Source organism: Haematobia irritans, chromosome 1, assembly GCF_050003625.1.
Source record: "Haematobia irritans isolate KBUSLIRL chromosome 1, ASM5000362v1, whole genome shotgun sequence".
Lineage (NCBI taxonomy): Eukaryota > Metazoa > Arthropoda > Insecta > Diptera > Muscidae > Haematobia > Haematobia irritans.
In genome coordinates this window covers 113,339,179-113,354,712 of record NC_134397.1, presented here as the reverse complement: position 1 = coordinate 113,354,712, position 15,534 = coordinate 113,339,179, and the positions used below count along the sequence as shown (strand labels likewise).

Sequence of the window (15,534 nt, the reverse complement as noted above, 5' to 3'; positions counted from 1 at the left end):
AAAAGGTTACCTTGTGCAAGATTTGAGTAAGATCAGTTAAGAAATGAGGCCTGTATGGTCAAACGTAAGGTTATTAGGGGCGAATTTTCCAAAATCGGGTGATACATATATGGGAGCTATATCTAAATTTGATCCGATTTCTTCCAAATTCAATAGCGTTCGTCCTTGTGCCCAAAAAACTCACTGTACCAAATTTCATCAAAATCGGTTAATAATTGCGACCGGAATCCTGTGAACAACAAATACATGGACAGACGGACGGACGGACGGACAACAAGCGCTAGATCGACTCAGGAGGTGATTCTGAGTCGATCGGTATATATTTTATGGGGTCCAAAATCAATATTTCTGGTAGGCACATTTTTTGGCCGATCAAACTTATTATACCCAAACCACTATGTGGTTTAGGGTATAAAAAGCATGCCCGGTTCCAAAGATTTTGTCTTTACTTTAACAGTTTGGGTATTAATTCCGAGCCAAAGAAGCGGAGAATACAAGTAAGGATACTTTAAAGACGGAATTCTCTTTTAAATTTGGGGGTTATGTACTTGCTTCTAGGAAGCAAATGTTAATTTTTCATTTTTTTAAATTTTTTTTCGTCAGTTGTTATCAAAATCCTTTAAAAACGAGTTAACGAGTTATTTTTTTTTCATATTAAGACCCGACTTCCAGTAGAAATTATGCTATGTTTCAAGTAAAAAGCGTCTTTAAAATAAAGTGTTGAAAAACATGTCTTATTTTTTAACGATTTTTTGCTTTGTAGGCAAGATGCAAAAAGGAAACAAATTTAAAGACAATTTTATTAATTTTAAAGAATTTTTCTTAATTATTAAAGTCACGTTGACCTTACCTCAAAAATTTTATCTTTCATGTTATGATACACATTTTTAAGTAAAATTACTTAATTATAAGGACATTACAACTTCATTCAAAAGTTTATTGCCTTTTGGACAAGAAAAAAAACTTTATTTTAGAGAAATACGTCTTCCATGTTAAGCAAAATTTGCATTCTTATTCTACGGACATGGAATCTCTGACTTCACGACAATATTTTTTTCAGTGTAGAAAACTAAAAAATTAAATATAAATAAGATCGTTTAATTGCATTTATTTGACGTTCATTACAAACATCTTTGTAGTAATACGGGATGAAATTGATCGAAAGTACTATTGTTACTTTTACAACACATACTAGATATATATTTTGACATTTGCCGTTTTTGAAAACAATTACTAAAAACACGTTGTGTTTGCCCCAATGTACGTACGTACAAAAATACATATCGTACATTTTAAACGTTTACTCACACTACGCTAAGTACTAGCTAAATTTGAAATTACCTACACAGTGTAATTTCAAAGTTACACATTTCATTCAAGTAATATTTTATTCGGAGCGGAGCGGTTTTTCATTTGGAAACCGCTCCGCTCCCGCTCCGCTCCGGATTTTAGAAATGCCGCTCCCGCTCCGCTCCCGCTCCGGCAAAAAAAGGGCTTGCTCCGCTCCGCTCCACGCTCCGCTCCGCTCCGGATCCCTGTTATCATCTCACGATAGCGAACACCATTCACAATAACTGTCTGACCGGCCTCATTTTAGAAAAAATACGTCCCGATGATGCCGCCAGCCCATAAACCGCACCAAACAGTCACTCTTTGTGGGTGCATTAAAAATAAAAAAAAGTTGTATACAAATATTGTGCACAATTTTACTAAAACATAAAATAGTTCATATTTTCCTAAAATGGCAGATGCTTAAAGTGAGTTCATAAGTCTCTCAAATGAGTAAATTTTACTAAAATTGTACCTGTCTCGAACTTCGAACAGTGCTAAAGACATTTTAACAATTATTAAATCCAATTTTTATACCCACCCTCATAGAATGGTGACGGGGGTATAATAAGTTTGTCATTCCGTTTGCAACACATCGAAATATCGATATCCGACTATATGAAGTATATATATTCTTAATCAGGGAGAAATTCTAAGACGATATAAGTATGTCCGTCTGTCTGTCTGTCTGTTGTAATCACGCTACAGCCTTCAATAATGGCGCTATCGTCCTGAAAATTGGCACAGATTCGTCTTTTGTTTACAGGCAGGTCAAGTTCGACCTCCCGATTTGGGGTCTTGGGCATATAAAAACTGTAGTTTTTGTCCAATTTGCCTGAAAAATATTCATATAATCTCATGTGTAGAAAATTTTATTTATGCATAGGTATGTATACAATATTTTTATACCCTGCTCCACACTGTGGAACAGGGTATTATAAGTTAGTGCATATGTTTGCAACGCCCAGAAGGAGACGAGATAGACACATGGTGTCTTTGGGAAAAATGCTCAGGGTGGGCTCTTGAGTCGATATAGCGATGTCCGTCTGTCCGTGAACACATTTTTGTAATCAAAGTCTAGGTCGCAGTTTTAGTCCAATCGACTTCAAATTTGGCACAAGTATGTGTTTTGGCTCAGAATAGATCCCTATTGATTTTGGAAGAAATCGGTTCAGATTTAGATATAGCTCCCATATATATCTTTCGCCCGATATGGACTAATACGGTCCCAGAAGCCAGAGTTTTACCCCAATTTGGTTGAAATTTTACACAGGGAGTAGAATTAGCATTGTAGCTATGCGTGTCAAATTTGGTTGAAATCGGTTCAGATTTAGATATAGCTCCAATATATAGCTTTCGGCAGATTTACACTCATATGACCACAGAGGCCAATTGTTTGCTCCGATTTAGTTGAAATTTTGCACAGGGAGTAGAATTAGCATTGTTGCTATGCGTGCCAAATTTGGTTGAAATCGGTTCAGATTTAGATATATCTCCCATATATAGCTTTCGCCCGATTTACACTCATATGACCACAGAGGCCAATTTTTAACTCCGATTTGGTTGAAATTTTGCACAGGAAGTAGAATTAGCATTGTTGCTATGCGTGCCAAATTTAGTTGAAATCGGTTCAGATTTAGATATAGCGCCCATATATATGTTTTTCTGATTTCGACAAAAATGGTCAAAATACCAACATTTTCTTGTAAAATCGCCACTGCTTAGTCGAAAAGTTGTACAAATGACTCCAATTTTCCTAAACTTCTAATACATATATATCGAGTGATAAATCATAAATAAACTTTTGCGAAGTTTCCTTAAAATTGCTTCAGATTTAAATGTTTCCCATATTTATACCCTGCTCCACACTGTGGAGCAGTGCATTAGGCAACTTAAATTTTGAGTCTATAGATTTTGTAAAAGTCCATTAAATTCTGTCCAAATCGAGTGATATTTAAATGTATGTATTTGGGACAAACTTTTATATATAGCACCCAACACATTTGACGGATGTGATATGGTATCGAAAATTTAGATCTACAAAGTGGTGCAGGGTATAATAAGTCGGCCCCGCCCGACTTTAGACTTTCCTTACTTGTTATAATATTAAATTGAGCCGACGGGCTTTTTGGGCAGCAAATAAATCAATGACTTCTTATGTCGGCACATTTATTCGGTGATAAACCGACATTAATGCCAATCCTTTGAGTCTACTCTCGCTAGTCGAATTTCTAAGATACGTCTTTAATCTCTTCATTGTTGAAAATGAGCGTTCGGATGAGCACGTAGTAACTGCAGGGATGGAAAATGCAGTACTATAGTACTTTTTCAAAACTTTTTCACCCCGGTCAGTACCGTAGTACCCCCGCGAATGAGTTAGTACCTTTTGTGTAGACATTTTTGAGTCGATATCAGATTTATGGTACAATAGCTTTGAAAAAATATTTTAATATTTTGAGAAAGTCTTTATCAACCTTATTTGCTAATAGTCTTTTACAAATATGGCAAAACAGACATGTTCATGTGGGAAGAAAATCTCGATTTTGTAAAAGACATAGTCAAACACAGGATTTCATTGAACTTGAAGAATGTTTTAGTCGAAAAAAGAATGCGATTCTATATTATCGATTTTTTATTTTTAATGTTGTCAAAATTTTATTTCTATATAGAATTTTTGCAAAATTTTATTTTTATAGAAAATTTTGACAAAATTTTATTTCAATTGAAAATTTTGTAAAAATTGTATTTCTACAGGAAATTTTTGCAAAATTTTATTTCTATAGAAAAAATTTTGCAAAATTTTTTTTCTATAGAATTTTTTTGCAAAATTTTATTTCTATAGAAAATGTTTGCAAAATTTTATTTATATAGAAAATTTTGTCAAAATTTTATTTTCTTTAAATTTCAGTCTCTTGACAATAATCTTCCAGTGAAATTTAGTAAAAGTACCTTTCCGCTCAAAAAATACCTTTTTTGTACTTTCTTAAAAATTGTATTTTCCATCCCTGAGTAACTGGCAAAGTGACCAAAATTTTTAAAAGAATATGCACGTTTGGAAATATCTCTTTATTGCTTCCATCGCTGAATTATGCAGGTTCTTTTCGCAGGTTTTGCGCCATTTCATTTACACATGTGTGTTTGGCTGTTTCGTTGTTGTTGCAATGGCCAAACAAAGCGAGTCATGTTCACAAAAAGAACAACAAACACACATTGTTCGTGTGAAAAACGTTTCCCATCTCTGTAAAAAAAACCTCACCTGCAGAGGTCGTTTAGTTCGTAAGAAAAAACTTATCTACTTCGTTAAATTACCTATGTACAATACATTGAAATGGCGTACTGAAGTATCACTAAATCAATCTTGTTAACACCTTCAAACAATAAAGTTGAATTCCGTCTTGCTGAAAAAACCTTCGCTTTTATCCGTCTTTCACTACAACACTGGTAAGAAATCCTAGAACCGCTCAACTACTATATCGAGAATTTGCTTCCCGTGCTAATCCTGCCTTTATTCGATTACATTTTTTCCGTTCCATATTTCGACCATTGGATTGGATTTTGCTGAGTTATACCTTTGGGTACAATCTTTTGGGGAACCAGATTCACCAGCTTCCATTTTCCATTTCTCTAGAACCCTTACCAATCCTGCAGATTTACAAGGTCCTTCGAACCGGATCTGGATATCCTGAAAGAAAACTAAGTAATCCTGTCCAATTTGATTCCATTGCTGTAAAGGTAAAATTCGCCCAAACGAAAGAGAAGGAAAATTTCCGTGAGTACCATACCATTTTGTGTGTTAAAGGAAAAGTGCTCTTTAAAATTTTCATAAGGAAAATCAATAAAAAAAAAGTCCGTCAGAAACTCAAACCTATTTCCCAACTTTCTATTGTTGTCCATTATTTAATTCCGTGTTTCGATAAGGATTCAATCTTCGTTTCAATAAGTGCTTTGTGTCAGAAATCCAAGACTTAGGTTATCCACACTTAAATTTCTCCTCCGTTAAAGTTCACCTTGAAAAAGGTGAGGTTTGTCATACAAATATTAAATAAGGGAAAATAAAACCAAAACGATCATTAGAAATCACATGTAAAATTGCTCAAGTTTTTTTTCGTTACTTCATTAATCTATATATACATATAGATCATATTGTCCGCTCTCACCAAATTTCAAATTTCCCTAACTCAAATTCTAGCAATTCCCCTTTTTGATTTTTTTTTTCTAGTTTTCTCCACTGATCGCGCAGTGTTCGTTTCGAATTCCCCACATGCATTTCCCCTTCGATACCTTTTGGTGTTAAAACTGCTATATAAACATGCAGTAGGTATAACATTCTCCGCAAACCATTGCCCAATCAGTGAGAAACAAAAGTGTCATACCATTGCTACTCCCCTACGCGTATGCTAGCTACAGCTTCAAGCGAGAAGCGTCATACGGTATCACTACACAGCAATAGACTTCCCCTCCACAGAGAACATATGTATCACAGTTTATTCGTTGCCCCTTAATTTGTTGCTCACTGGGATATTTATGTTATAAGTAGCTCTCTTGATCCGTATAACACTTCAACCTCTCGCAAGTTCCCCTTCCATACTTCTGGTAGCAAATATAGCAGCGTAGTTAATCTCATTAAGTAATACCGAGAGAACGATAATGTCACGTTTTTTGTGAAGGTGATGGAAGAAATTAATTTTTGTATTTATTAAAAGAGAAATAACAATAAGATAAATATTCTACAAAAATCCGGAGAAATTCGTGATAATCGCCCAAAAGTGAATAGAGCAGAAATACGACAAATTCGACGGTTTGTGAATAATTTGCAGTGAAATTGGGAACACGAGCTGAATTTACAGCATAACTGGATCATAAGGCACGAATTGTCAGTGAGAAAAAAAAAACTGCATTATATGTTGTTTGGTCTTTTTCTTTAAGTTTATTTATTATAAAAAACATTGGTCCCGAATTCTAACATAAATTATCTGCTTTAAAAGGGTCCCAGTGAAGGTGAAGTGAATGTATAAGGAGTGAGTTTTTTGAACAAATCTGCGAATTTAATTCCCAATATATTTGTCTGACTAGAAAGATCGTGCTATGAAAATTTAATTTGCCAATATACAGAATAGTTTTTTAAAAGCAGTGGTTCCCAAATTGTTATTACGAGGGGCCTCCTTGTCGGCACCTAAAGAGAAACTATCAAGTTACATCCAGCTTCATGTATGGTAGTTTGCTCCCTTCCTACACTGTGTAATTCCGAGAAGTGAAAGTAAATTTGGTAATGAAACCTAGTGACAATTTCTAATATTGTTATTTCTTTCGGTTTTGGTTTGCTTCGAAACCCTAATACGGAACAGTTTCTAGCCAAAAAAAGGGGAAATATATTTCGAAATTTGTTTACATAATACCTAATTCCGACTTGGATGTAAATTGTTTTTATTGTATGTGGCATATATGAACTTCTACAGAACAAAAATTGAGAGAAATGGAAACATGAACTTCTAATGGACTATTCAACTGAAATTTAAAATTTTTGAAATTTGCTAAAATTTGAGTTTTGAAACTCAAAGAAAAACTATTTCGAAAAAGCTAATGATGATTTAAAATTCGTGTGGAAGATTTGATACCTAATCTTTTTTTACTCCTAACCCACAATTGCTTATGTTATTATTGTTCATTCTCGAATTTTTTTCTGCGAATGAAATTTCATATTTAATACCTGACCTACTCCAAAACGTCCGTCCCATATTAAGGGTTTACTCCGCCAAATGGAATAACATTTCCACATCAGGAAAATTTCCAACCCAAGTTCGAGTGAAACATTTAAATTTCCAAAGTTCTACTAAGCTGTTATTGGCTTGTGCCATAAAATCAATTCCGTGTGTGACACTCAAAGGAAAAGAGTCTAGAATTTTCGATAGAGGTTTCGATATTTGTTTGTTTTTTTTTTTGTTTTTTTTTTTTTTTTTTCGTCTCTCATATCCTATTGCCTATGCAAACGTTTCTTTTCCCAATTAAAATTGATATTCAACATATAGGAAATAGAAATATTCCAATACGTACGTCCGGCGTTGAGTTTTTATTTCATTTTTTATTCAAAAATGAAAAAATATTTCCAGAATTAATTCCTTCATCGTGAAATGCGATTCAAAATTTCAGCAAAATTTTCCAGATATCACGTGAGGAAAAGAAACCAATGTAATTCGTACCCGTTGTGGGAGTTCAATCTACTAAAATTGATTGGAAAAAAAAAATAACAAATCCTTAATAATTAAAAAACAAAAAATTGACTATTTTTTGTGAAATTAGTATAAAATCGTCGGATCAAACAAATCAAATATTTTTCGGGAAATTGAAATTAAAATCTTCTGATCAAAAAAAGAGAATTTTTTTTTTTTTTTTATGATCGGGGGATAAAAAGTTTATATTGGATTTCTTTCGCCTGTTCATACACAATAGTCAATTATTATTTTAAAAAATACTTTCGGATTATTTCATAATTGTCATCGAACATCAAAAATACCCTTGAAGTCCTTCAACTCTGTTAAACTTTGTCACAGTTATCGTTTTGGAAAGGTGCTCAATTGTAACTTTCGATTTTAGATAAAAGAAACGGGTTCTTATCCACTCTTCGTATATATTTTCCATAATTTTTGTTTTTTTTTAATTCTGTTCTAAATTTTCCCTCATATTTCTTTATTTGTGAGGTTCCATTTTCGTATTACTTGTTTCTGATTAGAAATGTCCGCTATAACCAAATTCACCCAAATTTCGGACGCCTTGATTATATTCAATGCTGAAATTTGTGGTGAATCTCTTAACACATCTTCGATCCACACCTTAGAAGTTCACAGGGAGGAACTTCGGGACATTTGGCGACAAGTTAAGCCGCAATACGAAGAAAGTGTTCAAGAACTGATGGCTTCTAAAGACGAGGATGCCAGAGCCGATCTTGAGACTATTAGAGCACGACAGCGGACTACTTATATGACTTATGTGGAATGTATGTCCAAAATAGGGGAGGCAATTGAATCTCAGCAATCCTTGCAATCACTTTCCAAATCATCTTCAGTCCGACATGAGACATCCACTTTACATCTTCCTCCGTGCGATACAGAATTATTTCACGGTGATTACCTCTCTTGGCCATCTTTTAGAGACCTCTTTACGGCCATATATATCCGAAATTCACGATTATCTCCTGTTGAAAAGCTTTTTCACCTAAACAATAAAACAAGGAATGAGGCTCGAGAAGTTGTTCGGAAGGCTCCGTTGACCAATGAGGGGTTTGACATCGCATGGAAGGCTCTCCAAGTCCGTTATGAAAACAAAAGGTTATTAATTAATAGTCAGCTAAGGGTCCTATTCAATTTAAAGAAAATTCCCCTCGAGTCCGGAGATTCCATAAAGTCAATCCAAAATACAATTAATGGGATTATATCGGCCTTAAAGTTGTACAATATAGACATTCAGACTTGGGATCCGATATTCGTTTATCTGTGTTGTACAAAACTTCCAGAAACCACATTATCCTTATGGGAACAATCTGTGGTTAATAAGACAGAATGCCCGTTTTGGAGAGAGCTCGATGAATTCCTAACTCGTCGTTATCAAACATTGGAGACGGTGCTCGATCTAAGTGATCATCCATCTAATTCGCAGCCAAACGATTTTCCCAAAAACGTGCCGAAAGTGACAGCCCCAAAGGTTTCCGCTCCAAAACGAGTGAATTCGTATCAAAATAGCCTTGCAGTTCCTTTATGCAAACTTTGTCCAAATCAATCACACTCCATCCGACTTTGTCCGAAATTCGTAAACATGTGTTACAACGACAGAATGGGCTTAATAAAAAAATACAAACTTTGTTTGAACTGCTTTGCAAAGAATCATGCGGTGAAGGATTGCAAAAGCGCTTTTAACTGTCTTAAGTGTAAGCGACGACATCATACGTTATTGTGTACATCCTCAACTAATCCTCAAACCGACTCCGTTTCCGCTTCGACATCCGGTTCTTCCGTTCAAGCTATACAGTCCACTTCCGAATCCTCTTACCAAAACGGAGAAGAATCTGTTCAGTCGTTCGCGGCTACAAGTTCTAGACAAGTGTTGCTAGGGACTGCTATTATTCATGTTCTACACAAAGGCGATATTTTCAAGGCAAGAGCATTATTCGATTCGGGCTCTGAGGCCTCCTTCATTTCCGAGCATTTCTTCCAACTTCTCAAGCTCAATGCCAACAAAATATCGGCCCATATTTCTGGACTCAATGGTTCTATTTCAGCACGTTCTCAAAAAATATGCAATCTGTGTATAAGTTCTCCAATTAACTCCCAAATTTCTATTAACACTACTGCCATTGTACTTCCACAACTCACCTCATCGTTACCAACCTTTTCGACAAACATGGAAATGTTTTCCCATCTGCCAAATATCGAATTAGCTGATCCGGAGTTTTTCAAAACATCTTATATCGATGTTCTAATTGGCGCCGATCTCATTCCACAAGTCATGCTTGACGGAATAAAGCGGCAAGTTTGTGGGTCCCTTATGGCCCAAGAAACGATATTTGGTTGGATTTTGACTGGTCCAATGCCAATTCAATCCGAAAACATTTCGTCTTTTCGCACAATCGTTTCCTATTTCAATGAATTGGCTTTGGATAAACAAATTTCTAAATTTTTTGAGGTGGAAGACCTTCCTAAAAGGAAGTATATGTCCGAAGCAGATAGGTTTTGCGAAAACTTATATTCCCAAACAACAGAAAGGGATCCGTCTGGGCGCTATATCGTGCAATTACCATTCAAGGAAGAATTTCAAAAGACTTTAAAACTGGGATACTCGAAGAAAAATGCAATTGCACAGTATTTCCGTAATGAGAATCGTTTGCTTCGTACACCTGAACTCAAAAATCAATATGACGAAGTTGTTAGTGAATATTTGCAACTAGGTCATATGAAAGAAATTCTCTCCCATCCTTTGGAAAATGTCGATCGATACTATTTGCCTCACCATGCCGTAATCCGTCCCGACAGCGTTACAACGAAGCTTCGAGTGGTTTTTAACGCTTCAAATCCGACTTCAAATGGAATCAGTCTGAATGACGTCCTTCATTGTGGCCCTTCCTTGCAACTTGACTTAACGAGTCTTTTGCTTCAATGGCGATTTTTCAAAATCGTTTTTAACAGCGATATTGAAAAAATGTATCGTCAAATTTCCGTGGCTCCAAAACACACTCCCTTTCAAAGAATTATTTATCGAAATAATCCGACCGAAGATTTACGTGAGTACGAATTGAAAACGGTAACATTCGGCTTGAATTGTGCTCCGTACTTGGCACTTCGCACTTTACAGCAGCTGGCTACTGATGTGAAAAATACTTTTCCATTGGCCAGTCAAATCCTTATGTCTTCCATGTACGTGGACGATATCCTAGCCGGAAGTCCTGATATTTCTTCGGCCATTCGGGCACAGACAGAACTGACATCCGCTTTAAATTCCGCTGGATTTTCGTTGAGGAAATGGACTTCAAATTCCACAGAATTCCTCCGCACTATACCAAAGGAATATTTGCTTAACGAAGACTTCCTTCAGTTTGACGATAGTAGTTTGGCGAAAACTTTAGGTGTAAGGTGGAACGCCAAGAACGACTACTTTTATTTCCACGCTCAGGCAATTAAATCCTCCAAATCCCCGACGAAAAGACAAATATTATCCGAGATATCGAAATTGTTCGATCCTGCAGGGTGGTTGTGTCCCTATATCGTTACAGCCAAACTGTTGATGCGAGATATATGGTCGTCCAAGGTCGACTGGGACCATCCTATACCATGTGAATTACTAGCGACATGGAAAAATTTCTTAGAAAACTATCCGTCCATTGAGAGAATAAGAATTCCTCGTTGGGTTCAATACCAACCCGGTTGCGAGGTGCAGTTGCATGGTTTTTGCGACGCATCCGAGAAAGCTTATGCCGCTGCAATCTACATTCGATCTGAAACACCTGATGGTGTCGTTCAAATACACTTGCTCACGGCAAAATCAAAAGTTGCTCCTCTCAAGACTATTTCCATTCCACGTCTTGAGCTGTGCGGAGCAGTTTTGCTTGCTGATGCTATTGAGTCCTTGATGGAGATTTTTCCCTTCCCTAATATTAAAATCTTTTGCTGGACCGATTCTATGATTGTTCTGGCCTGGTTAAAAAAGCCTGCTTTTTCTTGGAAGACATTCGTAGCAAACCGTGTTTCTAGAATATCCGAAATAGTCAATGTTGACAATTGGTTTCATGTCGAATCCAAGCACAATCCGGCTGATATAGCATCCCGTGGAGCATATCCGTCTGAAATGTTCGAGAACGAATTATGGTGGCGTGGTCCCTCCTGGTTACAACTTTCCGCAAGCCTATGGCCGAATTCAATAACCGAAGAAATCGATGAAAATCTTCTGGAGAAAAAGATTTCTTCTCATTTCGCCTACTTTCGTGAATACGATGATCCTCTAGCTCGATTTTCTTCTTTCGGACGAGCGCTAAGAGTATTATCATACGTTTACAAATTTATTTCCAAAATTCGCAAAATTTCTCCCTCATCCGACCCCATTCAATTGAAAAGAGAAGACATTGAAAAAACTAGGAATAGTTTAATCATGCTGGCACAAAAATATACATATCCGAATGAGTATAAAAATCTAACACAATCAAAAGTCATTCCTCCGTCCAGTTCGATTTCGAATCTCAATCCGTTCCTAGACTCCACTGGCCTTATGCGAGTTTGTAGTCGAATTGCTGGATCTGAAAGTCTAACATACTACGAGCAGTATCCAATAATATTACCATATAATTCCAATTTTTCGAGATTGTTGCTCAAATTCATTCATCAGATCACATTACATGGAGGAAATAATTTAATGCTCCGAATGCTAAGGCTTCAGTTCTGGATTCCAAAAGCTAAGAACCTTATAAAGTCCACAATCCATAACTGTAAAATATGTGTCATTTCGAAACACAAACTCCAGAAGCAGTTAATGGGCACTCTACCCCCTGAGCGAACAACGCTTTCCAGGCCGTTTACAAATACAGGACTAGATTTTGCTGGTCCTTTCGACATCAAGGCATATGCTGGCCGTTCACGTCTCATTTCAAAAGGGTACGTTTGCATTTTCGTGTGCTTCGCAACTCGAGCCATTCATCTAGAAATTACTTCCACCCTTTCGACTCCAGACTTCCTGGCAGCATTTCATCGTTTTGTTTCACGCCGTGGTTGTCCGAAAAATCTTTACTCAGACAATGGCAAAAATTTTGTGGGTGCGTCCAGAGAACTTGCACAAAATGTAATCCGATGTTCGCGAGAATCTATTTCTTCTCATTTCTCTCATCAAGAAATTTCATGGCACTTTATTCCACCTGGAGCTCCGCATATGGGCGGTCTTTGGGAAGCTGGGGTAAAAAGTTTTAAACAGCATTTCCGAAAGATAGCGGGGGATCATCGATTTACATTTGAAGAATTCTCGACAATTTTAGCCCGAATAGAAGCGTGCCTGAATTCTAGACCGATTTCCCCAATGTCTGAAAATCCAAACGATATGCTCTCCTTAACACCAGGACATTTCCTAACTGGTGGTCCGATCCTTTCCGTATGTGAGCCATCTGAATCTGAAACTAATCTATCCGTTATGAACCGGTGGCGTAAAGTAAAAGCTTTGTGCCAACAATTCAGTATTCGATGGAAGCATGAGTATTTAAAGGAAATGCATAAACGCATGAAATGGCAAACACCTCAGAAAAATATCGAAGTAGGTTCCATGGTTGTTATCCGCGACGACTGCCTACCTCCGACTGAATGGAAATTGGGAAGAGTTTCGAAAATATATCCAGGGAAAGATAATTTAGTTCGAGTAGTAGATATTCTGACGGCAAAAGGAATAATTACTCGTCCCCTTGTGAAAATTGTACTTCTTCCTCCATGTTAAAATTCGTATAATATCAATCCCTATCATTACAGAATGTCTTCCGTCCAAAGCAGAGTTACGAAGATCCCCCATGTTAAGAGGCAATATTCATGTAGGATTTGCAAAGGTGTCCATGGTCTAAGCAAATGCCAAAAGTTCCAGAAGATGTCGGTTGAGAAACGATTGCAAGTTGTCATTTCACACAATTATTGCACCAATTGCCTTGCCCATAAACATTCTTCCGGATCCTGTTTTTCATCACTTGGATGCAAACACTGTGGTGGCAATCATCATTCCTCGTTGCATATCCATCAAAAAGGCCATACTCAGATTCCCCTCCATAGTGAAAAACAGTTACGTGTTGACCGATCTACATCAAGAAGGAAGTCATCTTCAACTATTCCGAAAACTCTCAGTCTTGAGTCTATAACTAGCCCCAACTCAACAACGCTTTTTCCTACCGCAATAGTCGAAGTTTTACATGGCACCAAACGGCACCCAGTCAGGGCAGTTATAGACCAATGTACTTCCGTTAGCAAAATTTCATACCGCCTAGTTGAAGATCTCAATCTTCCGAAGACGACACTCGGTGAGGAAACTATATGTCCCGTAACCATTCGATCTCGGCAACCTCCTTACATATCCGTGGAAGCAATGATGATTGTCAACAATCGAATTTCTATGGACACCCCAAAGAAATCTCTGCCAAAATCGACCGCATCTAAATTTCCCAACTTGACATTAGCCGACCCTCAATTCTACAAAAGTGGACCCTTTGCGCTGGTCTTTGGCGCAGATATATATTCTAAAATAATTCAGCCTGGATTAATCACCAGTAACTCGGGTCTACCCGTTGCGTTAAACACCATTTTTGGATGGGTCCTTTCCGGTTCCTGTTCCGCTTAGATCAATTTATTTACCATTTCTCACATGTCTCATAAGTTACCAAATTTGCAAATTGAATTTCATTAACGCATAAATCAATTTTTTAAGTTTTTTTTTAATTTCAACTATTGAAGTAAAGTAATATATCCTAATTTTTGTTTTAAGAATTGCATTACTGCAAGAGGAGGCGGAAATGTTCGTGTGAAAAACGTTTCCCATCTCTGTAAAAAAAACCTCACCTGCAGAGGTCGTTTAGTTCGTAAGAAAAAACTTATCTACTTCGTTAAATTACCTATGTACAATACATTGAAATGGCGTACTGAAGTATCACTAAATCAATCTTGTTAACACCTTCAAACAATAAAGTTGAATTCCGTCTTGCTGAAAAAACCTTCGCTTTTATCCGTCTTTCACTACAACACTGGTAAGAAATCCTAGAACCGCTCAACTACTATATCGAGAATTTGCTTCCCGTGCTAATCCTGCCTTTATTCGATTACATTTTTTCCGTTCCATATTTCGACCATTGGATTGGATTTTGCTGAGTTATACCTTTGGGTACAATCTTTTGGGGAACCAGATTCACCAGCTTCCATTTTCCATTTCTCTAGAACCCTTACCAATCCTGCAGATTTACACACATAAAAAGCAGAAATACATTTTCCAAAAATGAAATTTGTGGTGTGGTGCCCGTCGTTTGACGGGCTTTTCAACTAGTATTCTATGATTTGTGCAAGTTTTATAGGTAAGCGTTTTTCAAAATAAAACCTCCAGCTTTTCTTCAACATCTTCGATAAAATGTTTCTATGCAGCTAAAAATATATATTTATTTATATAAAAATATTCATTCATTTCGGGGGGGTTTGATCCCCCTCACCCCCCCCCCCCCTGAATTCGGCCTTGACCCTATCATCTGTTTCGCTAAGAGCGTTGGGTGCTTAATATGTGTGTAGCGGCGCACAGTGGTTCCCAATCGCTTTGTTGGAAATAATTCTGCAAACTTTTGAACGGATAAAGATATCAGCAAAAGTTTTTGTATGAAATCTGAGGTGTTTTACTTTAAGCTTGTAAGTTTGTGGGTCCTGACCTGTAGTCTTTGAAAGTTGGTCACCTCGGTGTATGAAATTATGTTTTAGCTGTCAAATCCGCAATTATGAACCGCTTTCGATAGAACTTGCGTGTGCGAGTATTTGTTATAGTTTGCGAGTTTGCGCAAAATTTCAACAAAGTAGGGTCGCTTTTGGACGGATCTTTATTTTCTTTTCTTAACTGCATTCCCTACAAAATTTTACGGATTTTAAAAGAAAAAACTGTGTGCTTAAGATTAAAAGTTGTATACTCCACAATTTGGAATTTCCAAAAATGTTATTTTTGTTGTAAAATTGTTTT

At 36.7% G+C, this 15,534-nt stretch overlaps 2 protein-coding genes across 2 annotated transcripts; both read left to right on the top strand.

Moving 5' to 3' along the window:
- The first annotated feature begins 4,592 nt into the window (after nucleotides 1-4,592).
- On the top strand, nucleotides 4,593-14,741 carry LOC142221693 (uncharacterized). The gene is made up of 2 exons (XM_075291456.1): nucleotides 4,593-5,098; nucleotides 13,314-14,741. Exon 2 carries the CDS (start codon nucleotides 13,315-13,317, stop codon nucleotides 14,164-14,166), a length of 852 nt encoding a protein of 283 aa, XP_075147571.1. The 5' UTR covers nucleotides 4,593-5,098; nucleotide 13,314; the 3' UTR covers nucleotides 14,167-14,741.
- Nucleotides 8,059-13,281, top strand: LOC142231093 (uncharacterized). Its single transcript, XM_075301713.1, has one exon. The coding sequence runs from the start codon at nucleotides 8,059-8,061 to the stop codon at nucleotides 13,279-13,281; it is 5,223 nt and encodes a 1,740-aa protein (XP_075157828.1).
- Nucleotides 14,742-15,534: the final 793 nt, after the last annotated feature.